The sequence below is a fragment of the Silurus aristotelis genome, assembly GCF_946808225.1.
Source record: "Silurus aristotelis genome assembly, chromosome: 6".
Classification (NCBI taxonomy): domain Eukaryota; kingdom Metazoa; phylum Chordata; class Actinopteri; order Siluriformes; family Siluridae; genus Silurus; species Silurus aristotelis.
In genome coordinates, this window is record NC_139579.1 from 18,500,619 (window position 1) to 18,528,146 (window position 27,528).

A 27,528-nucleotide genomic window follows, 5' to 3' on the forward strand; every position below is an offset into this window, starting at 1 on the left:
TGCCATACCAAATTCTGTAATTCTAAAGAGTAGTAGTCTGAGAACAGTGTTTTCCTGGCTTCATTTCCCTGCCGCAGGACTCCCTTGCCGTGAGTGTGCATCCTGCTCTCTGAAGCGTCACATGTAAATAAGGATTCAACCAGGTGAATGGCGGTCCAGAGCTCGAGCAGCCACTCAGTGTTTCACACTACTTAGACCGTGTGCCAGGATTCAGAGTTCAGAGCAGAAAGTGCCACACCTATGCCTGTGGGAGATCACTGTGGACTGAGGCAGTGTGCTGCTCTATTTGGTGCTTGAATGAATAAAAATCATACAATGTGCAAGACTGAAATGTCAGTCGAGTAGGTTAGTCAGGGTAATATATTTGTGTAGGCTCTGTATTATGTACTAAACGTATGTAATATACTTTAAGTGTACACTAATTTACTCATCTGCACAACCTGATTGGTGGGGCTCAGAGAAAAATATCATAAAACAGCTGGTTAGATGCTGCAATTACAAACCCAAAGTAGTTTATTATCCAGGAACATCCTGAAGTGTATTTTCCTCTTTTTTTTTTCTTCACACTTTCAGTGTGTACATTTATTTGTACTTTTACAATCCTTTTACAACAGAATTAACATGTGCAAAGTCCTCAGTCCTGAAAACTCTCTTAGGGTGGAAAACTTACTGATGGTTACAAACTGCTGACACCTTCTGTAAATTATATTTTTCTCATTATAGAAAGTGTTTATTAAAATACAATTATTTTATTAGTAGTTTTATTAATATTTTATCAAACATTTTTTTTATTAGATTATCTGTCATTATTATAAGATCATGTCATATTAGTCACTGTGAATGGTTAACATAGATAAGATGGCGTATTAGCACTTGCGTCTTAATATTTACTTGTAATGTACTTGAGAGCCGCTATTGACTGAACTCGGACCAGTCAGATTTAAGAAATTGATCTGGCTTTAATGTTACCTTCTGTATTCTACTTTGTGTTTTCTGGTCTTTAAATAGTTTTATTCCGTTATTGATGCTTGGTGGTTCTGCAGCTATGTGTGGAATTTACTTAGAGATAATATCAGATAATTGACGTTGGTTTAACACCACACTGTTGAAAAAAGGTGGCGTTTACTCGCAACAAAAAGAGTAGAGGTTAACCAAGGATGTCCAGACTTCAGGTTATGTAATAGAAAATAATTCCTGTTTCTAATAGGAACATTGTCCAGATTTAATATTTTTATCCAGATTTCCAGCATTGAGTAACTTGTCTGTGCTACACATGATGTACTTTCTCAGCTACACAACTTTGTCATCACACAATTACTAAACCAAAACATTTGTTAAGGACATTGTCCTAAAGAATTGTGCTGTAAATGTATGGAGAACTGCAATAGTTATTAAAGATTTTAAAGTATTTTAAATCACTCTATGTACACGCTGAAGTCTTTAGGGTTGAACTCAATATGGTACTGATAAGTTAAAAACACTGATAAAACAAACACATCTGTTTTCGATTGCTTCTTAGGCGACAGGTCTGAAAGTGTTTGACAGGCCTTAGAGTTGGATTTTAAGTGCTTAAATGGAGCAACCTTTTGGATATTTCCTTCAAAACATTCCATGGGTAAACTGCAGTGTTGGGGGAGAGAACAAGACAAAATCTATGGTCTGTTTTTAGTTTGTTGTTCAGTCAGTGAGGTTTTCAAATAAAACCAATTCAGGAAGCTAAGAATACTTACCTATTCTAAGAATGCAGATTTTTTTTCATTTGAGTGTTCCTTTTTTTTTTTTTGTCTCCGTTCAGTACGAATTGTAAATATGAAAGCATATAGGATTTAAGTGAGCAACTTTTGATTGCTTTTCTTTTTTTGATTTATTTATTAACCAGTAAATATTAATAGAGGGTGTTCAAGACAGGTGCAATTATATTTCTCAGTGCTTTGGACTTCTCCAAGTATTTATTCGGCTTCTCTAAATCTCATCTGGTTGATTTAATGATCAATGTTTACAACCACGTTTTGCCACAGATGCCTGACAAGCTTGCTTTTGCTCTAATGAAGTAGAAGAGGACAGTGCAGCATGGGTCGACTAAGCAAATTAACCAGGATTCAGCATTTTTCTTAAACTATTTTCTTGGCCAGCTGTGCTGTAGCCAGGGCATTCCAGTGGAGTCAAAAATAGTGCTGATCACTGATTGTGCAACTGTAGACATTAATAAATCTTGAAATTACCTCTTTTCTTTCAATGTTTATTCATCTTTCTCTTTTTAAATGCTCTTTTGGATGCCATAGATTATTAATATATTATACTTCATTTGTATTTTTATTTATTTACCCTCAGTGATGATTTCTTGTTGTTTTTTAACCTGATTTTCCATTTCTGTGATCAAAGTACAATTCGCTGCCAGGTTGAATCCCGAATGGCTTTGTTATTTTCTGATTTGCATAGGTTAAAACATAATAGAAATGTACTTTCGTTACTTTGCTGGGATGGGGAGCTCGTCCTACTATAGTATGTTTGGGGAAACTGACGTGCATACTCTTCCAGGATCCGTGTTTGGATTTGTCCCTGAGCTGTACATTTGTATGATTATTGTCTTCCTTCCTTTGCCTGTGCAGAATGGCGATCGACGTGACCGATTCACAGTACCTCCTTATTCTGGCCCCATCTCTGGTCATCATCCTCATGTTCCTCTTCTTCTGGCTGTTCATGAAGGAGACCTCCTACGATGAAGTCCTGGCTCGCCAGAAACGAGATCTGAAGTTGCCACCAGTGAAGACGGATACCCGCAAAAAGAGTGAGAAAAAAAAGAACAAGAAGAAGGAGGTTAGTGGAAGCGGAGGTGGTGGGGGTAAAGGGGGCGAATCTGAGGAAGACCTGCCAGATTTTGATCTGGTTGAGGCTACCAGCTCGACCTTAACTGACGAGCTCCCTGAGGTGGTGCCTGTGCCACAGCCACAGGCACCTTCTGTCCCTGTGCAATCAGAACCACCAACAGGAGTGAGGGAGAGGAAGAAAAAAGAGAAGAAGGCTAAAGCTGCAGCGTCTGCCTCGGTGGCAGCAGCTGCTCCTCCTCCTGCTCCTGTCAGCACCGGGAAACCGGAAATCAATGGCTCAAAGCCTGATGTTCGTAAGGAGCAGCCCATCCCCCTTACCAAACAGCCCAGCCCACCACAGGCTCAAGCTACACCTCCAGCTCCAGCTGAGACTACTGGCAAGAAGAAATCTAAGAAACAGAAGTGTGAGGCTGGTAAGGACATTTTATTCTGAGTAATGCACGATTATATTCACTTGTTTTGAGAAGATGAAATACAGGCTTTCAGTCTATTAGACTAAATAGTTGCATTTTGCACAAGGACATTAAGTACACTGTATAGGTCAACTATATTCAGATATGATGATGCTCAAATTGCATATATTTAATGATTGGATTTACTGTCACTAAATATAAATATCTTGTAGAAGCAAATTGATTCAACTGCTGTTAAGAGATACACAAGTTGAACAAGCGTCACCATCTGTTAATTGTAATAGTGTTCTATTGTAAGTACAGTAATGACAGAGCTTAGCAGTTTATTATTAATATAGTAATATAGTTTATTAAATAATATAGTAGTGGGTGGAGAAGAGTGATAGCAGGAGTGATTTGTGATAGAAGAGTATCTGCGAGATTGAAAGGTAAAGTTTATAGGTCTGTGGTGAGACCTGTGATGTTGTATGGTTTAGAGACAGTGGCATTGAGTAAAAGACAGGAGGTGCAGCTGGAGGTAGCGGGGCTGAAGATGTTGAGGTTTTTGTTTGTTCGTGACGACGATGGACCGGATTAGAAATGAGTTTATTAGAGTGACAGCGTGTGTAGGATGCTTTGGAGACAAGGTGAGGGAGGCGAGATTGAGATGGTTTGGACATGTGCAGAGGAGAGACATATTATAGGAGGGTATATTAGTAGGAGAATGCTGAGAATGGAGCCACCAGGAAGGAGGAAAAGAGGAAGGCCAAGGAGGAGGTTTATGGATGTGGTGAGGGAAGACATGCAGGTAGTTGGGTTGAAAGAGGCAGATGTAGAGGACAGGGGGGTATGGAGACGGATGATCCGCTGTGGCGACCCCTAATGGGAGAAGCCAAAAAAAGAAGATACACGATGCATTTTTTATCATCTCAGTAGAAATGGAGCATTTAAAAGCAATATGTCGTCCCACTCTAGGACAGTTTTGACCTCGAATATACGGTATTACGCTAGTTACATTGATTCAGTATATGATCATCAGTTATCTGTCCAGCAATGCTCATTACTCTGCTGTTTCATTTGAGAAGCAGTCATTTGGCAACACCTGAGACTAAAGCAATACCAAAACTATATTGTTCTTCCATTGGTACAGTGCATTTTAGCTGTGAGCGATATTTATTATAGATATAGCTGAGGTAGAGGAGTCTATCTGCAATTTTAACTTATTTTTAGTCTATATAGCTTTTGGTCATACAGTATAGCTGTGAGCATGATGTTGGACAGAGCTGTCCTTTAGACTGGGGTTTTTTTTCTGAAGACTGTTATGGATGAAGTTAATGATTAACCTGTCATTTCATTTTATATCGTTTTTTGTTTCTGCCTCGTTAGAATGAGTTGTTTCTGTGATTGATTAACGAAGAAACGAAATGCGACATGCAGCTGGTTAGAAAGTCATACTTTTAGAAAGATCATAGATTCAGTCTTGGTGCCTGGCTTGTTCAGACATGTGTCTGGGTTTAGGGTGTGTGCAAAGTATAAGGGCTAAGTTTTTGATCATGTGCTGTTTAGATCTTGAGAATGTTCTCCCTTTTCACAGTTTCTTACAGAATCCTTGAAAATCAAGTTTTGTTTGCAGTGTATTTCAAGCTGCTACCAGTGTAATCATATCACAAAAATACATGACTTTAATTAGTGTCTATGGTCACCCATTCGGCCTCGTCTGCTTAATCAGATCATATCTTTATTTATAGCAGACTGAAGGGACAAGTCTTATCCCCAGACCTCTTATTAGCACAAACTTGCGAATGCTGTCTTTCTTGATTGTAGCTATATTTACCGAGCATAGTTTTAACAATTGGTGGCATATAAACACACAAAGTGCTCATGGCATTTGATATCTGTTAAAATCACTTTTTTTTTTTTCTTCAGCTTGTCAAGTTTCAATAATGTGTAAAATATAATAAGTGCAGGCCTGTGCCTAATTTAGTATTTGGCTATGGTGTGTAGCAGAAGAGCCTCTGGCTGAGGTGAAGCCTGACCAGTCTCCTGTTGTGGTGAAGAAGGTAGAACCTGTGCAGGCAGAGCTAAAACTGCAGGATGGTGCTGCTCCTGCCGTCGTTCCTTCTGCACCCGCTACATCTTCTGGCAGCGGCAGGAGAAAGAGCAAGAAACAAAAGACCGAGGCTGCTGTCATTGGTAAGACATGGGCCTCATTGACTGTTAATACCTTATCCAGTCTAACAAACGTATTTTGTGAAAACATGCTACTGTTTTAAGTGTAAACATTTGGACAAACGGGTGAAATAGAAAACTCCAAGGAAGTCCTTCCTTCACAGATGATTCTTTGAACGCTTTGAACCCCGCGGCTTAAACAACGAAGCGGCTAATTTATGGATTTTTTGTTTTTGGGCTTTTCCCGGTTACACAAACTTCAAGCCAAAACACTGAACCCTATAACATTAGACCAATGAAATTGCAGAACAGGTTCAGGTGACCAAAGAAATTCTTTATATTAAATCGCGCTCCCACTGAATCGGGCCGCACCACATCATAAATATGAAAGAGGTTCCTCTGACGTTTGACCTGCCGCTCACTTGGACTGTCTACAGCAGGGGTGGCCAACCCGCGGCTCGCGAGCTGCATGCGGCTCTTTGGCTGGTTTCATGCGGCTCTTACGCTCATATCAAAGTTTGTTTGTTTGTTTTTTTTAATGTGCGTGTTCGCTTCGCTTCGCTTGAGTTCAATACGGTATTTTAAGACTTAAATGAGCTTGCCCTTACTGGGAAACTTTACGGTATATCAGAGAAACACAATTGTAATGACGCAATAAAAAAGCGCAGCAGCACACGGTTATCTGGATAAGAGCAACATGTGTGCGGAGAGCGATTTGCAAAACGTGCAATGCTGAAATTTCAAGAGGGGGTGTATCTGCAAAGAGTTTCTCCAAGTCGGGTTTAATTTATCACCTGAAATCCAAACATCCCGATTGCCATTCTAAATATGAGAAGAACGCGGCGCATAAAAGTAAAGTCAATCCGAGCATGCGCACTCCGTCTGTAGAGGACGTTTGTGAAAAGGCAGGAAGGTTTTCCAGTGATGGTGCCAAGGCAAAAGGCATAACACAAAAAAATTATGGATTTCATTGCCTTTTGAATTGAATTTTCATTTCGGTGCATCCCTAAAATATTATCGTTGGTGTGGCCCTCTGACACAATTCAGGTTTCTCATGTGGCCCCTTGTAAAAATTAATTGCCCACCCCTGCGGTATATTCATCTCACGCACATGCGCATTTGACGAAAATACCGTATTGATCTCATACGAAGTGAACACGGACATAAAAAAAACCTACAAAGAAAGTCCTTGTTTTCTACTCTGAAACACGTGAAATCAAAGCATTGATCTGTTCTGACTGACACACGTGAAAGAATTGCTTCCAGAAGCAACCACGGAATACGAGGCAGATTTGAAGGGGATTGTTCAAGGCAAGGAATGCCAAAAGTCCCACTAAGTAACATGCATAGTAAAAGAAAAACGCTATTGTAAATTATTATATTTTTGTTTGTAGACTTGGTTAAACTAAGTTTGTGTGTGTGTGTGAGACAGTGCAGTGTTCATTGTTAAAAATGACTGTCCTGTGGTCTTAGAACTGTAGGAGTCAATTTTTGTCCTTATGTTGCTTTGTGACATTTACAATAAATCTGGCTGAGCAGAGGTGTGTGTGTGTAAGTGTGTGTGTGTAAGTGTAAGTGGAAGGGATGGGTGATGTTCATCTGTATGATGTGGCTCTTTGCGGAAACACAGTAAAAAAAAAATGTGGCTCTCGGTCTCTGACTGGTTGGCCACCCCTGGTCTACAGGAAATGCGAATCATTCGTCACGCAAAAAAAAAAAACCGGGGATGGAAAAAAAAACCTCACTTCACCTGTGTTTTGAGCTGCGAGGCATCGGGAGAAAAGCTTCACCGATGGTGATTTTTAAACACACGACGATGGAGAGAGCGAGAGATCGAGAGAGCAAAAGAGAGAGAGGTGAAAGGAAGAAGGAAGACAGTGAACAATGACTTCCTTGGTAGGCTACTGTTTAGATACAAGCCGTGTTACAGGCACTGTCTTTTATTAAAGCCTGTGTAAAGTTCATTAGTTTCAGTGTAGACACCTGCAGCTTATAGACAGGGGCAGCTTATTTATGTTCAAAATAAAAATCTGTCAAGTTCAGTGGGTGCGGCTTATATTTGGGTGCGTTTAATAGTTTGGGAATTACGGTACATTGCATTGTCTTAAAAATCCAAATAGGCATTTTTTTCTGTTGTTTTCAATGTGTCATTCATAAGTATGTGTGTTTGTGTTTAGTCAAGGAGGCTCAGGTCCAGTCTTCTTCGCCAGTCAGCCAGACTGATGCTGTCCCTCCAGCAAACCACCAGAGCAGCAAGAAGGATGAGATTGCTGCTCCTTCCCCATCTCGGGCTTCCGCTAAACAGAGCAAGAAGCAGAAAAATGAAACTGACAAAGGTACAATACACTAAAATGATTAGATTGTATGGCTGTCTGCTCAAATAAGACCTAGTTTTATATATTGTTTTCCTCATTGTTCTTTTCATCTCCTTTATTACTAAACATTTTGACCTGGTTCAACTCATTATATTCACAACCGAATGTAAGCGTAATTGCTGACATGAACAGATTTAAGCACAAATCTTGTGACTTTGTGTGTGTACACAGAGAACTCCCGTGTAAAGTTGAAGGAGCTGCTAGCCAGTCTGGGCGGACTGGTGCTATCTGATGCTGATGTGGTTTCTGTGGTCTCTCTTCTTCGTGACAAAAGCCCTAACGTTTTGGATAACTGGTATAAAGTAAGACAAACGTCCATAATTATCAGCATATTTTGTATGCGTTCCATAAAAGATTTATAGTCCTTTTTTCGCATATTGTTCACGTTCTGTTATCAGTCTGCAGCCAAGTTTGAGCCGTCACCTCAGCAGCTGGCAGAGAAAGAGCGTTTTCTAACAACCCTAAAAGAAGAATCTTCCATCGCCAAGGACAAAGTCAAACAGCTTAGCCAGGTACTGCAATCAAAAATTCATTGCCTCAATTTCTGGAATTAAATCTAAAAGGTCCGTTTCTATTTTTATTTTCTCTCATTTTAACGTTTTATCTTTGTATTTATTATTTAGTTTAAAAGTAATTTATTATAAATTTCACTGAATGATTCATTTATTTGAACATCTCGTTCTAGCCTTCTGTTGTGTTTAAAATGTATTTTGTTTGTTGTATGTTGCGTGTAGGAGTTGCAGGCCGAGAAGCAGAAGAGCAACCGTGCAGAAGCCATGCTACGGGAGCAGCGGGTTGCCATGGAGAAGGAGGTGAGCGCCATGCAGGCCAAGGCTCAGGCCAGCTTCCAGGAGCTTCAGAGCATGCAGATGAAGGTAAGAAGTAGTAAATCAGTAGTAAAATAGAAAATCTGTAGCGGACAATAATATGACAGTTCTAGCAGGTTGTGGTGGAAGTTCTGGAGGCAGGAGGAGGGTAAGAGAATAGACTACAGTATTTGTTATAAGCAGACAAATGTGCTGTTGTAAAAGGGGTGAAGTTCACCAGTGACAACAGTACCACGGTCCTGCATATCCCAATGCCTGAACTGAAACTTGTTTCAAGATCTTGTTGACCTTTACTGTTTCTTTAGTAAAAATATAAGCATGGAAGTGGTGAACAGTAACAAAGTAAATGTAATGCATTACTGTATTTAAGTTGCTTTTTCACGTATCTGGTCTTTTTCTAAAGTATTTCCACAAATGGAATTACTTTAGAAACAGACCAGATGTGTGAAAAAGTTCCATTGTATTTATGAGTGGAGGCTTGATGCCTTCTATTATCCAAACAGGGTGAGTTTGAAGTTTGAACTTGAACTTGAGTGGCGCTTGGTGGTATCTATTTAGCACCAACATACAGTTAAGCATCAGTACAACAGCAAGCAGATCATTTTAGGAGTAATAAATGATGGAAGAACTTCGGACTCTAAATTGCCACAACATCCGTGGCATGATTATTTTTAAGTTGTTGTCCCTGGTGGTCTAGTGGTTAGGATGCGGTGCTCTCAACGCTGCGGCCCGGGTTCGATCCCCGGTCAGGGAACCAACCCCAGCCATTAGTGTTGCACAAGCCTTAGTGCCGGTCCCAGGCCCGGATAAATGGCTAGGGTTGCGTTAGAAAGGGCATCCAGCGTAAAAACATGCGGATGATCCGTTGTGGCGACCCCTAACGAGAGAAACCGAAAGTAAGTTCGAAAGAAAAGCTCATGATAATAGAAATAGAAAATATAAAATTATGCAAACTTTAATTTCTAGTATGCACACTTAAATTCTAGGGTGCATACTAGAAGAATTCAGTGCTGACTGATTTGATTCACCTCTCGGTCTCAGAGGGGGGCATTATTTTTCTGGAACGGTACCAAGAGCTGTTTCTCAAAGTTTTTGTAATTTATTCTAGCTCTTTTTGGACTGCTACCAGTCAGGCTAGAGTGCACTCTGTTTTTAACTTGTTTCGATTGCCGCTGGAGAGTATCGAATTAGAACCAACATACAATTCAGCATCAGTTCAACAGCAAGCAGAATATGCAGAGAGTAACAAATGGTGGAATAAACTCCTGACTCTAGAAACTCATTGCCACAACACCTACTTATTTGCGCCATTTATTTGAAGTTGTTGAAAAGAAGGTTTTGGGCTCATGATCATTTTAATAAATATCAGTGTATGATCATTATTATTCTATTAATAGGTTAGTGTACTAAGAGTAGCAGTCTTTTTACATAAACTGAATTGTGAAGAACATTTTATAGCCATAATCAATCAAAGTACATTGGATACTTAAGTACATTTGAAGGCAAATACTTTTGTACTTTTACTCAAGTGAAAGTTTAAAGAAACACTTTTACTTTTACTCTAATCATATTTTACCCAGTGTATTTCTACTTTGTCATGTACATGGTTTGTGCACTTTGTCCACCACTGAAACATGGTATGTCCATCTGTTAAACCAGTTTGGTTGGGTGTGTTAGTGTGAACACCATAAGCTGTGCCTGGATGAATTGATTGACACGTAATAATCAGGTGATTCGACAGTGAATCATACCTACACCTGGGTATTGTGCAGCTTAGGAACTGGTTAAGATCAAATGTATTTTGTATGTATGTGCTTTCTTTGTATTGCTAGAATGAAATTGTACGCATCTGTATCTGTTGCACTGTAAGACACATTAAAACTGATAAATAGAAATTCGAAAAATTTGACAAAAAGCTTTTCTCCATATAGCGTGAGTCAATCCTCATTATATAAATGACAAGTGTATTTCAGATGACACTTATTAAAGGATATCATATTGTACATTTGACATATGATTTATGTATAGCATATACAATACAATTTTCATCTTCAACACTTGCGATTGTCTCCAGTTCCAGACTGTGAGAGAGCAACTAGAGGGGCAAATCAGCAGACTTCAGAAAGAGAACAACATCTTTCGTGATGCTGTCAGCTCAGCCGCCGCTCCAATAGACAACAAGTAAGTCTTAGAAGCCACATAAATACTGACTGATTCGGTTGCGGCTTAGGATTCCCAGTTTAACCGTTCTGTAGCATTGTTCTTACTTTTTCATATTATGTACACCTTCTGCTGCATGTGCTTTGTTTTCAGGCAAAACACCGAGCTGAACAATCTGCGCTCTGAGTGTTCGAGTCTGATGAAAGAGTTGACTGAGACCAAGAACAAACTACAGCAGGAAGAACTCCAGAGAAAGACCTTGGAGGTCAAATACAAGCAAAACGTATCGCAGCTCGAGGTGCTATTTGAAGCTCACACACATGCTCTGATAAAAAGCAGATCGATATTTATACATTTTTTTAGTGTCTTTTCCTGAAAATCATGTGTGGCTACTGTCAATCAGGCCCAGTTACAGGATGCTAAGCGGCGTTGGGATGAGCTGCAGAGCTTTTTGCACAGTGTGAACACAGAGAGAGAGAAACTGCAGGCTGCCAAACAAGGTAGATGGTGTTTTGCCGTTATGCAGTACGCTTTACACGCGCATGGCTCTTATCAGTATCCTTCCTTGTCAGAGCTGCAGAGTCAGTTACTTGCGGTAGAGACCGAGATGAATAATAAAAACAAGGAGATCCAGACACTCCACAGCAGTTTGACCGACACCATGGTTTCCAAGGAGCAGGTAGAGCAAAAGGTCATGCAGCTCTTGGAGGTTTCGCAGCACAACTTGCAGCCTGACAACTCACTACAGGCCCAAGTGCAGGTATCTTGCGCACCCTTCTTTTAATAATGAACGACATGCAAATGTTGTGGCTGATTTTTTTTCTTTTTTTTCCCTGCAGGATCTTCTTTCTGAGAACAAATCACTCAAAGTTCAAATTGAGGGTCTTCAGCATCAGGTTACCTCTCAGGTAAAAACTGCATGGTTACTGGACTGAGTAGAACAAGTTTGTGGATCAATGCATACTCATTGGTTTTCTTTTTTAGGCAAATGCAGTATCCCATTTTGAGGAGCTTCAAAAACTGTGAGTTAAAGCTCTAAAATAATTGGACACTGTTTTATTTTCAACCAACCAGTCTTTCATATTTTTCTATGTGTCTTATGGGTAGTCTGGCTGAGAAGGAGCACCAAAGGAAGAGTCTGGAGGATTCCCTTAATGCAGAAAGAAGCAGTGGTGCCAGTCGGGAGACTAACCTGCAGGTGAACCACACCTTCTTTAAACCTGTGTGCAAGTAGTCGTGTAAATTGTGGCCTGCAGCCTACTCTAGATTATTTGGGTAGTACCGTATTTTTCGGACTATAAGCCGCTACTTTTTTCCCCACGTTTGAACCCCGCGGCCTAAACAACGAAGCGGCTAATTTATGGATTTTTCCTGGGTTTTTCCCGGTTTCACAAACTTAAAGCCAAAAAACTGAACCCCATAACATTAGACAAATGAAATTTTAGAACAGAAACGAAAAAACGCACCTCATCCGTGTTCTGAGCTGCACGGCATCGGGAGAAAAACTTTCACCGGTGTTGATTTTTAAACGCACAACGATGACAAGATAAACTCCCGAGAGAAATACTGTAGTTGTGAAAGGAAGAAGGAAGACAGTGAACAATGACTTACTTGGTCGGCTACTCTTTAGATACAAGCCGTTGTAGAGTGTTGAGTCTGGGGAAGGGAGAGCTCACTAACTCCAGTTACAACAGAAATCATATAAGCACAGACAGGTTTCCAAAACTCGTGCTTTTTAAATTATTTTTACAACCGCGTTATGGGTTAGTCAAAGAAACTTAGAAATGAGCATCAGATAAGAATGAGCACATAATCCTTAGTCTCACACGCACACACACGCAGTTATACCGGGAGAATGCAGTGACGTGCTTTTCCCAAAATGTCCCTCTGCTTTTAAAGGAGCCACAACATATTTCACCCGATACACTGTGTAACAGACACTCTCTTTCGGTAAAGCCTGTGTAAAGTTCATTAGTTTTAGTGTAGACACGGCTTATACACAGGTGCGGCTTATTTATGTTAAAAATAAAAATATTTGTAAAATTCAGGCTTATACAAGGGTGCGCTTTATAGTCCGGAAATGACGGTATTTTTTTATTTTTTTATTTACTAGTTTGTACTTTTGTATACAGAAAGTTTTATTTCAGTGACAGTCAGTGTGGGAGGTGCCTCACATTTCAAAGGTTAAAATAAACATAAGTTTCAAATGCACTTGGATGATCTTTTATAGAGCAAAAAAGATTCTGCAATTATTTATAGCTGTCTGAGAAGTTTATAATTTGGTTTGCAACAATTAATGAAAACCAATGATAAATGTGAGTGCAACATAAGATTGGAGCCAGGTGTTATTACTGCCCTTATAAACTGAATAAATGTTTTCCCTACAAGAGGTACAATTCTGTTGCACTGTTGATGATGATAAACTGCATATTAAAGAAAACAGCAGGAAACCTTAAGTACATCTCATGTATTTTGAATTGGTGGTTAAAATGAAAGTGTGACTATTCAGTTTGAGGCAGGTCTTCAGTAACACTTGAATAACCTGCCTAATGCTAATTGATTTTAAACACTTATTCCTAGTTATGCAGCTTTTTATGTGATTTTTATTGTATGGTATGTCCAGCCATTGCCACTAATGGATTTAAGTTACAATTAAAATACAATAGCAAACAGAAACATGGTTTAGAACAGTTTCTAGGTAGGCCATTTCTCATTTATTGAACATTAATTCATATTTGATATTGAAAATTGGATTGTTTTTAGCGCCCAATGTCTGAAAAACTACTTTGCCTGTAAATGAATGGAGTTTTTTCAACAGACCTATTTTTCAGCTCTTGTATGTGCTATGTATACAACAGCACTGACAAGATATTGGAATTGTGAGGTACTTAGAGTCCTTTGTCTTTCATTTATAGGCCTTTCACAGTGAAAACGTATGCCTGACAGCAGAGGTCCATTGTCTAAAAAATCAGATTTCTGAGCAGGTCAGTCACAAATGAAAGTTTTATATCTTGCTTTTTTTTTTGCTTTTTCATCTATTTTATCATTTGATTTACTTTTTTCCTCAGACCTCCTCCCTGTTGGCAATGGATCAACTAAAGCTGAGGTGTGTGAAATATACTAGTGTTTAATTACTTCTGAGGTTCAAAAACACCTTCCAATATGTCACAACACATTAAATATTTTCTTAATGGAACACAATCCAGTCTTAATCCACTCTTATGTAACAGAACCTATAGAAGATCTATGTATTGGGAAGAAACAGGACCACAGCCAAAATATTCACGTTCCATCTTGTTATAACAGTATACTGATTCCAACACTGCAAACGCTTATATTTGATTAGCATCAGGGTGGGTTCTGCTATTATTTAGTTTGTGTAGAAATATACAAATGACTAAACAGTTTGTTCGTTTTGACAGCCTTCAAGAAAAGGAGGAGAAGATTAAGACTGTGGAGGTGCTGCTGGAGACTGCACTTATTCAGGTGGCCAATAAGGAAGAGGAACTTAAGGTGAGCATTGCACAAGCAACTAAACATCGTATACTGTTCACATGATGAATAATGGCCAAAATGCCCCATTCAGATTAATCAGAAAATCAGGATAAAATTTTACACTATTGTCCTTTTTGGAATCACGGTACAGATATATTTAATTATTTATGTGCCCTATTTTTTTAAACCCCTTCCAGTGTGAATTTACAAATGTGGATTTTCTTATGCTACTTATTTTGCATAACGTAGTGCTGTACACAACATTTTCCAGGTGACGGAAATGCCACAACTATTAACAGAGAAAATTTTTTAAAACCCAAAAATCATTTGTAGTGTATAGATTTCATGGACCAAATGCAGAAAAGGTTTTCACGAACGTGAATAAGAGAAAACATGAGGACGGGCAATGCTTTCTTCTTTCTTCATGTGTCTGTGGCACCCTGAAATAAATCGCATATCGCAGGCTAAACTGAAGGGGACAACCTGCTGGCGGCAACTAGAACTTTGAAAAAGGGCAATAGCGAAAACGCAGGTTTTCATAGCAGCAAGCTTTAAAAGCAAAAGCATTAGAAACCTCCTGTTTAGTAAGTAAATCTTCAAAGGTTAATGCTCAGCCCTATTTTCTTTTCAGCAATTTATTTATTTTTATTGTCTTCGAGTGACTGTAGCTGGTGTAATATTTTTAATTAATTGGCTGCTTCCTTCATCTTCAGTAGTCCTTTAAATTTCCTAAATACAGTTGATGTACATCAGATGTATCTTTTCTTTGTTTTTGTTGTTTTCCCCTGCAGACTGTAAGAGAAGAGAAGGACCATGTGAAGCGGCACATTGACGCCCTGCAGCAGCAGACAGCGGAGCAGGTAGATCAATCATCTTTTACTTAATGGAGCTCTACTGCTCTCATGTTTAACAAAGTGTAGCTGTTGGATCTCGTTCTTATTTTGTTCTGTTTGCTCTTTCAGAAGCAATCTGACACAACACTGCTGGAGGAGCTGCAAAGACAGTATGTTTATTTATTCATTTTATTCTTAAGATTGCTAGAGAATTTTTCTCTTCCTGCATTAACTTGTATAATTCTTTCAGACTGTTTTGTAGCTGTTAGATAAGTGTGTTTCAGTTTGTGAGAATTAACAGCTGGTGTCCTTTTTTTGTTCCATCAGGATTCAGGAGAAGGATGAAAAGATCAGGTCAATTGAAGCGAGTTTACAGTCAGCACTGAAAAAGGAATCGATCAGAGTGAACGCTATTGAGGTGTGTCTTTGCGCCTTTGTATTGATAGGTTTACACGGTCATGTGGGCCGTACATCTTTTTTAAAATTAATTTAATGCTGCAATTTGTGATTGCATCTCATGTCTTCCAAAAAACACTAGGTGTATTCTTGCTTATGCCCAGTATCCCCGAGGATAAAGTGGGCACAGGAAAAAGTACTAACAGACCTGGTTGTTATATAAACTAATATAAATTGTAGAAAACCTGTCAGTAGGGTTGCATTTGGATTGAGTGTCAAACATTCAAATATGTGCCAGTCTGTTTAAGCATGTAGCTGTCACTATAGCTGAATTCCAGCAAATGAAGAAAATAAAAAGGGTAATAAAAATGTAAACATACAAATATTGTAGCTGAAAAATGTGGAAATGCTTAATTTAATTCATAATCTTGTATTGAATTTTTGGCAAAGATCAGGTTGGACAAGGATTCAAGAAGTGGTAGCTCACTAGTTAAAATGTTTGACTTCCGATCAGAAGGTTGTGAGTTCAAATCCCACCACCTTAAACCTGCCACCACTGAGCCCTTAAACAAGGCCCTTACCCTTAACTGCTCAGTTGTATGAATGAGATAATTATAAGTTGCTCCAGATAAGTTGGTCTCCCAAATGCTGTAAATGTAAAGGCAAACAACAGAGATCAGAAAATGCAGTATTTTGCCTAAAAATGTCTCCACCCTTGCTAGTTAGATATTCACCTGGTGAATTTCAGGGTGTGATGAATATATACATATACACACATCATAGAGAAACATACCCAAGACTAAATAGTTCTATTCTTAACAAGATATTGACTGTCTATTAGTCTATTGTTGTTAGAAGTGGGAAGCTTTTGCAGAAGAACAGAAGTTCTGAGTTTGAAAACGTGACTTTGAGAATTTCTATTCGTTCCGCATTCTTGGTAGTTTATTGAACATGAAACAGAAATGCATTTCAATTCAAGAAAAAAAAAAATCATGTGAAGGGTTTTTCCAGGCTGCCACCAAATTCTTTGTCCTCTGCACCATCAAAAAGAAATATCGATTAGTTTTGCCATACTTTTTTTACTGTTAAGATCGGTTTAAGTTTGAATGTTATTAATCTTAATTCATGCAAATAAATATGTCCACACGTATTTTAGGAAATGGTTTAAATGAAGCATGCACCTGAGGTTGGATAACATCACCACCCAAATTCATACTCCATCAATTCATTACATGAATTACATCTTTATCTTGACTGTAACACCATTTGTGAATTAACAGGATCTGGAGAAGCAGTTGGAGAATGTGGCAGCCGAACTGGAAAAAGTGCAGAGCAGAGGAGCTCTGGAGAACACTGAAATGAAAGCTCAGATTCTGGAGCTCCAATCTCGGTATATTTCCATTGCTGGACTCGATCGGGGTTAACAAAACTGACCTCCGCACTGTTCCTTTCTCATCCTTGCTATATTGTGTTGTAGGTTAACTATTAAAGACCAAGAGATCCAGAGATTAGAGAAACAGTATGAAGAGAAAGCCAGAGAAGTGAAGGACAAGATGGTATCCAGTGCTCAGCTTGTAGAATTTCAGACTCAGTATGTTATTTCTGTATTTATTTGTGCAGTATTTGAGACGCATTTCACTGATGCAAAGTTATAAATGATATCATTATAGCATTGCTCACTCTTCATGTGATGAATTATAGGTTGGCTACAAAGGAGCAGGAGCTTCAGATACTACAGAAGGAGATTGAGGCGAAGACCAGACAAACGGAACAGAGGATGGAACAGCAGCAACAGGTGACCTCATCTCATGTTCTGAAGACCAATCAGCATGGTTTTAGTTTTATTATTTAGAGCCTCAGAAATACACAACACATTGTCTTCATGCATATTATATGGTCATGAGAATAATTATGATGCTCAGCATATAGATTGGCATCCCTATGGAGCAAGGTATAAACTGATGTATAATTTATGGACAGTAGTTTCTATCTAAATTATAATGTCAACATAAAAATTTTACAATTGATAATCTTGTTGTTTTCATCCCCCAAAAACAACAGATGGCATCAGCAATTCCCAATAAGGAATTTCTGACCGCGTGAGTTCTCTTTTTATTGCGTTTCTTTATATCCAATGGATGTTTTTCGTTTGTAAGAAATAAGCTTGCTAATTGGTGCATTTATCTTTTTCAGAATCGCAGAAAAGGACAGGCAACTTTCTGATGTTCAGGTTGAGCTGCATGAGTTAAAGGAGAAAGTGGAGCATTACAGGAAGAAGAATAATGTGAGGATAAGCCTTTTATTTGAATAATTCCTCATCATCTTGTGGTCTACCCTTCCATCCGTTCATGCGTTTTTTTTGGGTTTTTTTAAAAGGTTGTTTAAATACGCCATATTGTACAGTTTGAAATAAGAATTGCACCCATCGTATTTGGTAGAGTGAAGGAGCACTGTTTGTGCATGAGTTGTCATGATGCTGATGACCCACTACACATGCTGGATTAACTGACACCTGCCAGGCTGGCTGAGTGTACAGTGGCATGTTCAGTGAATATACGTGAACGTCTGCGTCATTTCTGATGCATGCTCTGCTTCCATTGGCTAGATTTTGAACTGATGATGATGGATGAAAAAAATTCTGTACACATCACAACACTAATTTTACCTCATCACTGACTTCAGTCTAATTGGTGATAATTGTCACCTATAGATTTCACTGTACTAGATCTCATACGGTGTCTTTATCAGGTCAGAAAACTCAGAGGGTCAAGATTTATTTTAATTTTTTGTAGGACAAGATCACATTTGTCCCATTTTCGAATACACTTTCTTTAGTACCGCAATTATGAAAAACGCATGCATCTTCATTTTTTTTATCTCCATTTAAAAACCATAGTGTTTCAGAAAGTTTAGCTCTTAATGGTATTTGTTAGGTCTTTGTTTACACTCTGTTGTTGTTTCTAATTATTAGTTCTTTTTAAATGCTGAATGATTGCAGGCATTTTCTGGGGTTTGGAATGTAATTACGAGTTAACCATTGATTCAAAGAAATCTTGGAGGGTCCTTTTTGTAATACAGAGCTGGATATGAATGAAAGAACTAGAAAGGGTTCTGTGGGGTCTTTATAAATCAGGGATTTTATTCAGCATATCAGTGACATGCTGATTAGCATTAGTTCAGTGCCAACATTCGTAATGTCTTTTTTCTTTTTTTTTCTTTCTCAAATCAAACTGCAAAACATGGCCATTGCTCAGTGGATTTATGCTTATATAATTATACCTGAGTCATAGTCATTTCAAAATAATGTCGCACCTTTAAGCACAAGTTTATTCTTAATTGATTGCCTGTAATATTAAGAGCTATTGGTGTTTTTTAAAAGTAGAGGGGGGGGGTTCAGTTTGCGGCTGGTTTATGGGCTGAACTGAAAGTCGTGTTTCTTTAAAACTGACCAGGAGCTTCGGGAGAAAAACTGGTGCGCTATGGAGGCGCTGTCAGCCACCGAGACCATGCTTCAGGGAAAACTCAGCAAGACCGTCAAGGTTCGCATCGCAATACCAGTCTGCTTCATTTTTTTTTTTATAACCAAATCAGAGCACTGCTAATAATTGAGCAGAGGGATTGCTAGTATTTTCATTAACTGGCATGGAAAGCTGCATACTCATTTTAATTTGTAATAACAGCTACATGGCAGTATTGCATGTAACTAACACAATGTAAAAGGGAAAAAAAGGCTGAAGAAACAAAAGCTCTTCAGGAATCTAAGCATCATATTAAGTGCATCACTGCTTTGCATTATAGTTTCCTCATATCAAAACATCATTGTAGTTAAAATAGAATTTTTTTTATTTTTTTTTTTAAGAAAAATGAAATGAGTGTGCAGCTCAAATCTGTCTTAGGTGATGATTTAGTTTAGGAATCATTTTCTACCATGTTCATTCATATCTTTCCATATAACGCCCCTGACATTTCTTTACCTCACTACCTCTGTCTTGATATAATAATGGTGAAAGCACACCAGCACTGGTGATTATCATTTTGTGTGGGGGAAAAAAATATATAAAGCCTTAATCATTGCTGATCTTAATAATATATGTGTCTGACAGTATCAACATTACAACAGTAAGAGGTTAAAAAATTATTGGCCACTGCTTTGCAACAATGTTCATGTTCTCATCGGTGAGGTCTAAGAATGTCGGCAATTCTGTCCTCTAACGCAGCGGTCCCCAACCTTTTTTTGCGCCACGGATCGGTTTAATGTCAGACAATATTTTCACGGACCGGCCTTTAAGGTGTGGCAGATAAATACAGCAAAATAAAATACAACCGGCATAAAAATTTAGCAGTAATGTATTGTGTTAGCGATCGGAGCAGCCCCTTTAAGAAGGTAGCGGATGGAGGATGTGACCGAGGGAAGCATCATGATCTGCATCAAGAGTAAGTCATAGACAGATGTGGCGGAGAGAATCCGGTAATTTTCCAAAATAAAAAATCGTTCAGAATCAGATAATAAATTAAAACAGAAACAATGTAAGTTATGTATTCTTTCTGTGCGGCCTGGTATCAATTGACTTAGGGACCGGTGCCAGTCCACTCCCGGGGGTTAGGGATCACTGCTCTAATGTGTGCTTCCCGTCCTGGGGATCTGCAGAGGTGTTAATGCAGGGAAGGCATATGCTTTAGTTATAAACAGACACATGGCTGGACTTCTGCTTACACATGCATAGTGTGTATTTTTCCAGCCATTTTATTTTAGAGTAATGAAACGGCATATTTTTTTTTTTTATTCTTTTTTTTTTTTTTTTTTTTTTTTTATCAGCTTTTCCTCCTGCTCTACAGAACAGTAACAAATTCAGACCTGGACTCGAATAAATATGCGTTATATGACATTACTCGTTTTTTGAGTGTGGTGATTATCTTTGAAATGATGCTGAACTCAGAAAGATTTTAAATAAAATTGCCATGTTTATCCTTGAATCACACTAGCAAGTGATTAATTGCTTCATTGTAGTTATATGTGTATGACATGGAGATTTTCTCAGTTCTCAGCAAATTAGGTGTGTGTGGTAAAGCAGTTGGCTACAAGATTTCCTGACTAATCATATCTTAAAACCTATAATCATGTTTTGATGTTTTTTAAATGTGTATACAGACTTTCAAAGGGAAGAAAGAACTGTGTAGGAAGGCTGGAAAGTAGTGTTGGTGCCTCTACTGAGTGCGTATGGCTAGTAAAGGTTAGATTGCTTTGCTGACCACTGCTCTTTTGCAAGCGACAGCAGTAGTGGTCACTACACATCAAAAAAAATGTGAGCGTCAATAGACAACACAAATTTTTTTTTAATGAACGTTAACTCACCAAATGCAGCGAATCTATAGAGAAAATCTGTGCCAGATGATAAAATGCAACATAGAAAGGTGTTCGGTTCTTTTGTGACTGTGAGGCACGAAATGCAGTTGATTTTGAACCCTGAACAAATATAAATAGGAAGCTGCTTTAATAAATGAAGAAAAAGCAGAACAATGACTGCTGAAAAGTGGAAAACTGTTTGGTTAATATTACTGCTCGAAACAAGATTGTTTGAATCACCAATAGTCTGCATGAGTCTATAAGTAATTGAGTAGGAAGGCCAAACAGATTTTTAACAGTATTTTAATTACATTTATGCTTCACTTGGCAGTGAATATCATAACATAAATAGTATTACAGTTCATTTCTAAAGCTGAGCATTGCTAGTAGCATTAAGCACTATGGGTATTTTTTTGTTTGTTTGTTTTTGAAAGGGGCAGATGTAGAGGACAGGGGGGTGTAGAGACGGATGATCCGCTGTGGCGACCCCTAATGGGAGAAGCCAGAAGAATTTTTTTTTTTTTTTACTTTAAGTTGACATGGTTCTGGTGAAGTTTGCAAATATTTATTCAAACATTAAAGTGTAACCTTTCATCTATTGTGCTGTGCCATGCCACGATTCTTTAATAGCAGCCGGTGCAACCACTCGGTGAAAAGGGAATTTCATTTTACACTGGGGTTTTTTTTTTAAGCAGGATAATTTGCCATTTTTAGATATTGTGTTTACAATCACTTTGAAATTCTGGGGGTGAGTCACTGATCACTTTTTGGGTGTCTAGATATAAAAAAAATTAGGATTGGACGCGTTTTGTTTGTAGGTATTCACAACAAAAAAATATAAAAAAAAAAAAATTCTTCAATAAACAGCTGCTTCGGACAGAGCATGGGGAAAATAACTTAAATGTTTACTCATTTCCGTTTTTTTCTTCCCCATCTGTTTCTCCCTGCAGGAGAGTCAGCTCTCACTCGAGGCGGCTGAGGCTGAATGTCGAGCAGTTCTCCACAGACTTCTCCCACATGTGTCTCTGCCAACTGATCAGGTGATCATAACGCAAACAATCGCACGTTGTGTAAAGTCTAAAAAATAAAATCAGCTTCTAATCACTCTTCTTTTGATTGTTTAGAGTCATAAAGTGTGGCTGCAGAACTTTGAGAGCGCCATGATGAAGGCGTCGACTGGAGATTCGGCTCCATCCGTTCAGGCAATACGCATACATTTAGTACCGTTTATAGTGGAAATGTTTTTTTGTTTTTTTGTGTGTGTTTTTTTTATATCTGTTCTGTTGATATTTCCTGCAGGATTTGACAGAAAAGTTAAAGGAGGCTAAAGAAGCCCAGACAGTTTTACAGAAGGATTGTGACACGTACAAGAAAGTTTTAGCAGATACGGTGAGAGACATTTATGCGCTATTGTTGGATGGATAAATAATGATTGTCATCTTTTTTTTTTTTTCGTAAGCATCTAAACCTGTCCTTGTGCTCTTTACATACTTTACAAAGAACACCACGGAGTTGAGTTTCAGTTTGGACCGGTGAATGGATCTCTCATGTTCTGATTTTACCGTTTTGTTAGGAGGGCATTTTGCAGCGGCTACAGAGCAGTGTGGAGCAGGAGGAGAGCCACTGGAGAGAGAAACTGGAGCTGGCTCAGATCGAGCTCGGAGAGGTGAGCTGAACACTGAAATCATTCTAATGACTGGCACTGAAAATGATTACTAGTCGGGGCATTAAAGTTATTTAGTTCAGAAATTGATGTGAATGTTTAGGTTTAGTTATGTTGCAACTGTTGTGATTGGATTTTTTTCATTTTCTATTTAAAATGTTCTAAATGAGTCCTAAATACATATTTTCATTGGCTTCAGAGCCAAGCTTTCCACAAAGTATATGTAAAATGTAAGATACATACTGAATTTATTGCCTGCCTGTGTACACAGCTGTACACAACGGACATTGATAAATCCCTCTTATTTTAAATTATTCTACTCGTTTACAGCGACACTCATTTGCCTCATGAAACGCCCCCAAACTGTATCATTTTGAAACTGCTTATTATGGATGACATGCAGCATTTATTTGGCATGTTTACAAATGATTACAAAACCAGTGATTGCATGAAAATCCCTGATTATTCTTCTTATTACTATTTGTCTTTTCCACTACCATTTTTGGTAACGTAATACACTGCCGCTTGAGCGCTCTACATGTGCGTAAAAGACGAGTCATTATTTGGCTTCTAGTTACATTGGAAATGCCCGAGTCTCTAATTTCTCTTAAAAATGTGTGTGTAGTGCTAAAACTTCTTGAAAGGATATCAACTAAACCGGCACTATGCAAACCAAATGGACTGATGAGCCGCTTATTACTCAGCAATCAATCTTTGGACTTTCCTGAACAAAATCAATAATTACGCTGTCATTTTTGTGAGTGACGATACATGCGGTGCAGATCCTCATTATCATTTTACCCATGATTATAGTTTTCCACCGTAAGTGCTTCCTGCATAATTGTGGTCAGTTCTCGCGTTCTCAAGCAACTCTGTTTAGTATTTCAATGAAGTGTGTTTAGTACACATTTTATTTATTTTTAGTGTGAAGGCATGACTATGCTAACTAACCAGTGTGTGTTTTACATTTTTGATACGAGTACCAAATAACTTTACCTCTTAATAACCGATAATGATTTAAAGATTTCTTGCTTTATAAATGATCATCGTTCTTTTTTTTTTTTATCCCTAGATGACTTTGAAAGTGACGGTGTTGGAACAGGAAGTGGACAGACTAAGTGCAGATGGAGAACTGGATAGTGTAAGTTTGCGATTGTGAGAAATATAAAGGAAAGGGAGGGGTAGAGGAATTTACTGAGGTTGTTTTTTCCCTCCACTGATTTCTCAAATACTAGTTTTGGAATTGTGCCAGCAGTGTTTTGAGGACCTCAGTGTGCTCATTTTTACATTGTACCATCTACACTGTTTGTATAAATACTAGTCTGAAGTCATCATGTGTGTGTTTGCATGAAATGTATGTTTCATTATACTGCAGCTAAGACGAGAGAAGCATCACCTGGAATCTGAACTCGAGAGAGCGGAGCGTGAAAGTGCAACTTATGTGTCGGAGGTCAGAGAGGTAAAACCCTGACTTATACATGTGATCTGCATTGTGTTTAACATTCATTTTGGAGACTAAACCTTAGCCTTGCTGTTACCCATAGAGTTGTGGTCATTCTGAAGTTTAGAACTACTCGATTCTTAGTCCCAATAATATCTATATTGGTTGCTGAAAAATATAATTTATGACATAATCTGAATATGATCGGTTTATTATACAAGTCAAATTCAGTACTGAATTTAGTACTGAGTTACATTAAAACCAAGTTTTTAGGTCCCTCTTATTAAATGTTGTCTTTTGCCCAAGTCTGGTGCTTATAACAAAAAATCTGCTACCAATTTAGTTTATTTATCTATTGTATGCTGTAGAGGAGTGTGAGAATACTGTCACATGACATTATCTGCAGTGATCATAAGACTGTGTGGGGAAAGTTTCCCATTCTAAGAATTTCATGCATCTTCTTTTCTCAGCGTTTCAAATTTATTTTTATAAGGAACTTCCTTTTCTTTTCTTTCAGGGAACCGAAATCTGATCTTAAGTAATCTAGCTAATGAGAAGAGTAAAAAAGTCATTAGATAAAATTACGAGGCAAGAGTGTACCCACATTGTGCAAGAACCTCATGCAGAATCTTTAGTAATATACCATGGTGTGTTTTACAAACTACTGCAGGCTGGCAGATACAGCGCACAGATAGCATTCAGTTCTCTTTACTTGAGCTCATAGGTCCTAAAAAGATCAGTTTGACAATCTTGCTTCGAGTCTGCTTTAAAACACCCTCGCCCTTTTACCCCTATACTCATCCCAGTGAATTGTCAAACTTCATTTCAGCTTAAAGATCTCTTGACCGAGTTACAAAGTAAGCTCGATGGCTCCTATACAGAGGCCGTCAGGCAGAATGAAGAGCTGAATTTGGTAAGCGCATGTCCCCATGCAGTAATATCTCTGCTCTTCTTCGCCTCAGCTAGCACATGGTCATGGGACCTAAACAACTTCTTCTAGATTAACTGCTTATTCGACAGGGGCAGGAACTACACAGCTTGCTTTTTCTCTAACTCTTTCTTTAAAGCATATCTTGAGATTCTCAGAGATTTCTGGCCAGCCTGCTTTTCTTTCCAGCTCACTCACAGCATTAACATATTTCGCTTTACTGCCTCATTGTACTACCACTCGAAATGTTTCGTTGTTTTTGTCCTTTATTCTACCTCCTATCATTTATATATTTTTGAATCTTTTGAACATTTAGTATCCTTCATTAATGAATTCACATGTGTAATTTTTCATGTCATTATGAAAGCGTTGCGAAACTACACACTTCAGTACTTGTCTGGAAGAATTCCAAATGTAACATTACACAGATGTGATCTTTTATAATAAATAACAGTAGAAGCCGAATTTTGTGAAGTCGGGTTAAAGAATCTGGTGAAACGGACGACAAATTGAACATATGGTTGATTGGGGCTTTTTGGTTTTAGCTGAAGACCCAGCTGACTGAAACTCTCGGGAAGCTGGAGATGGAGGAGAGCGAGCGACTGAAAGTAGCTGGAGATCTCTACAAGGTATATAGTTTAGTATGATTTGCTTTGTCATGTATGTTAGCTTTTACATTATACTGACTCATCATTTGTATATCCTGACAGGCCCAGCTGTCTCTAGAGCTGATCCAGGAGGAGATCTTAAAGGAATCGGGGCAAAGCAACCAGATTCAGAACAGTACTCTAACCACTGAGGTGATGTGGGGACTTCTGCCTGAATTTCTAAACTCAACATTTAATCTTTCATAATTATAGATGATAAAAGATGATTATTTCATTATAATCTGATATAATTATAACCTAATAAAGGCACTTATGGTCAGAGCAGTTTGCCATCCTGGATTTTATTATTTTTTGTATGTGACATGTGTAAGAACAATAGCATTCTGAAAACATTTAGTTAAATTTGCTAGTATTTCTTATTCAGGAAGAGATCGAGCACAAGGAGAAGATGGCAGCAGGGTTGAACCAGACAGTGCAAGAACTACAGGAATTACTACAGGCTGTCAAACAACAACTTACCAAGGGACAAGAGAGGGTGAGGCCTTAATTCCAGGGGTGAAGAATTTTTGAATCCATTAGCTGGCCTACTAGTCGAGTAGAACGTCTTGAATTGCTTGCCACACATGTGACCCACACACCCATATAAATTTTTTAATGATCTGAATGAAACCCCCACACTTTGCTATTATATTAACTTCCATTTCTTTGTGATTGGTTCCACTACATTTTGGAAAATGGCTAGTGGGGGATTGTTTACTATTGTTTGGTGGATATGTGTAAAATATATCAGAATCTGGATGGTGTATTTATTTTCTCTCTGTTTAAAGAGATGGTGACTAAGCAGGTCTATTATCAGGATACTGTGTAATGATGCTGTGTAATAGTTTAGTATTGCATGGTTTGTTCAGTGTTTCTACATACATGCATGTTCCTGATTTGTGGTTGTGAAAAGGAAAAAAAAAAAAAAAAGAAAATCTGCCACAAATTTTTTTTTTTAATTTTTATTTTTTTTTATTATTATTATAAAGTAAAGGTTGTTCAACCATCAGCCAAATCAGCTGCACCTGTCCAGCCTTGTTTTACTCACACAAATTCCACACATACACATGAAAACCTGCAGAAGAAATGAATACAAAATATTGCAGCCTCTCAATAAAGTAATGATTGATTTTTGTGTTTTTTTTCTGTTTCTTCTTTTTAGTGTGATGGAGACAAGTAGCTGAGAAAGTAGTGACAGTCTCTCTCTTTTGAAGGCCAGTTCTGTTCCACCCCCATTCAACTCTGGATCTCCTGTTTTCCTTTACACCTTCTCAGATGTGTGCTTTTCTCATCCACACCACTGACTCCTTCTAGTCCCATCCAAGAAGAGCAGGGATTGGCCAAAGCATGGCCACATACACTCCATTCTGCAACCCATCTGAATCTTTTTTTTCCTGACTATCAGTTTCTCTACAGTGGAATTCTTTGTCAGTAAAGCTGTCAGAGCTAAGCCATCCGAATAGACACAACGGTTAGACTGGTTTATGTTTTGATTAACTTTTAAATTCCTTTTTGGTTGAACCGCTTTGAATACGATATCTTTGTTAGCGTTCTTTGACAGAAGGGTTTTTATCCTTTTCGTAAAAATGAAAGTTGAGGCTAAGCGTGTTTTAAAGACTCTGCGATAACTGTGTACTGACACTTCACTACATTTGTTCTGCAATCTAAAACTTGTGTAATCATATACAACATACACATGAACCAAATACACCACGTGTTGAGTTTTCTGAATGTTATTTTTGCTTTCCAGGGTACCTATTTTAAACATGTCTGTTGATGTAAAAAAAGAAAAAAAAGAAAAAGGGAGCCATGTGTGGGATTTGTGCTATACTTTTTAATGCCAATGCACCAATCTGGCAGATGAAAGTCAGATGCACCATTCAGCAGTAACAGATTTCTAGTATAATGGTGAGGGGAAATAGGCATTGCATCAACTATTCAATACACTCATGTATTTCATTAACCAGGAATATTTCGGGGTTTTTTTTTTGTTAAGCAGGTGAGTGTTATTAAAAGGGATGCTTGATAAA

The 27,528-nt window shown here is 38.2% G+C and overlaps 1 protein-coding gene across 15 annotated transcripts in view; it reads left to right on the plus strand.

Annotated features, from left to right (window-relative positions):
• The window catches only part of ktn1 (kinectin 1), a 29,613-nt gene extending 2,085 nt beyond the window's left edge, over window positions 1–27,528 (plus strand). Inside the window, exons 2-37 of one of the 15 annotated variants that reach the window (XR_014533987.1) lie at window positions 2,610–3,241; window positions 5,225–5,413; window positions 7,567–7,725; window positions 7,936–8,066; window positions 8,163–8,276; window positions 8,499–8,639; window positions 10,666–10,772; window positions 10,905–11,049; window positions 11,155–11,251; window positions 11,324–11,511; window positions 11,591–11,659; window positions 11,736–11,773; window positions 11,859–11,949; window positions 13,667–13,735; window positions 13,820–13,857; window positions 14,174–14,264; window positions 15,038–15,106; window positions 15,209–15,249; window positions 15,407–15,497; window positions 16,756–16,865; window positions 16,953–17,066; window positions 17,177–17,270; window positions 17,537–17,574; window positions 17,669–17,759; window positions 18,928–19,014; window positions 21,770–21,859; window positions 21,944–22,021; window positions 22,119–22,208; window positions 22,393–22,485; window positions 23,555–23,623; window positions 23,858–23,941; window positions 24,753–25,193; window positions 25,256–25,480; window positions 25,562–25,651; window positions 25,884–25,994; window positions 26,661–27,528. Coding sequence is in view for 14 of the 15 variants with exons in the window: in XM_083543594.1 (XP_083399720.1) it covers window positions 2,611–3,241; window positions 5,225–5,413; window positions 7,567–7,725; window positions 7,936–8,066; window positions 8,163–8,276; window positions 8,499–8,639; window positions 10,666–10,772; window positions 10,905–11,049; window positions 11,155–11,251; window positions 11,324–11,511; window positions 11,591–11,659; window positions 11,736–11,773; window positions 11,859–11,949; window positions 13,667–13,735; window positions 13,820–13,857; window positions 14,174–14,264; window positions 15,038–15,106; window positions 15,209–15,249; window positions 15,407–15,497; window positions 16,756–16,865; window positions 16,953–17,066; window positions 17,177–17,270; window positions 17,537–17,574; window positions 17,669–17,759; window positions 18,928–19,014; window positions 21,770–21,859; window positions 21,944–22,021; window positions 22,119–22,208; window positions 22,393–22,485; window positions 23,555–23,623; window positions 23,858–23,941; window positions 24,753–24,836; window positions 25,397–25,480; window positions 25,562–25,651; window positions 25,884–25,994; window positions 26,661–26,678 (3,924 nt within the window). In the remaining variant the exon portion in view is untranslated. The remainder of the gene's footprint in view (window positions 1–2,609; window positions 3,242–5,224; window positions 5,414–7,566; window positions 7,726–7,935; window positions 8,067–8,162; window positions 8,277–8,498; window positions 8,640–10,665; window positions 10,773–10,904; window positions 11,050–11,154; window positions 11,252–11,323; window positions 11,512–11,590; window positions 11,660–11,735; window positions 11,774–11,858; window positions 11,950–13,666; window positions 13,736–13,819; window positions 13,858–14,173; window positions 14,265–15,037; window positions 15,107–15,208; window positions 15,250–15,406; window positions 15,498–16,755; window positions 16,866–16,952; window positions 17,067–17,176; window positions 17,271–17,536; window positions 17,575–17,668; window positions 17,760–18,927; window positions 19,015–21,769; window positions 21,860–21,943; window positions 22,022–22,118; window positions 22,209–22,392; window positions 22,486–23,554; window positions 23,624–23,857; window positions 23,942–24,752; window positions 25,194–25,255; window positions 25,481–25,561; window positions 25,652–25,883; window positions 25,995–26,660) is intronic. The other 14 variants (XM_083543601.1, XM_083543602.1, XM_083543594.1 and 11 more) reach the window with 14 other exon arrangements.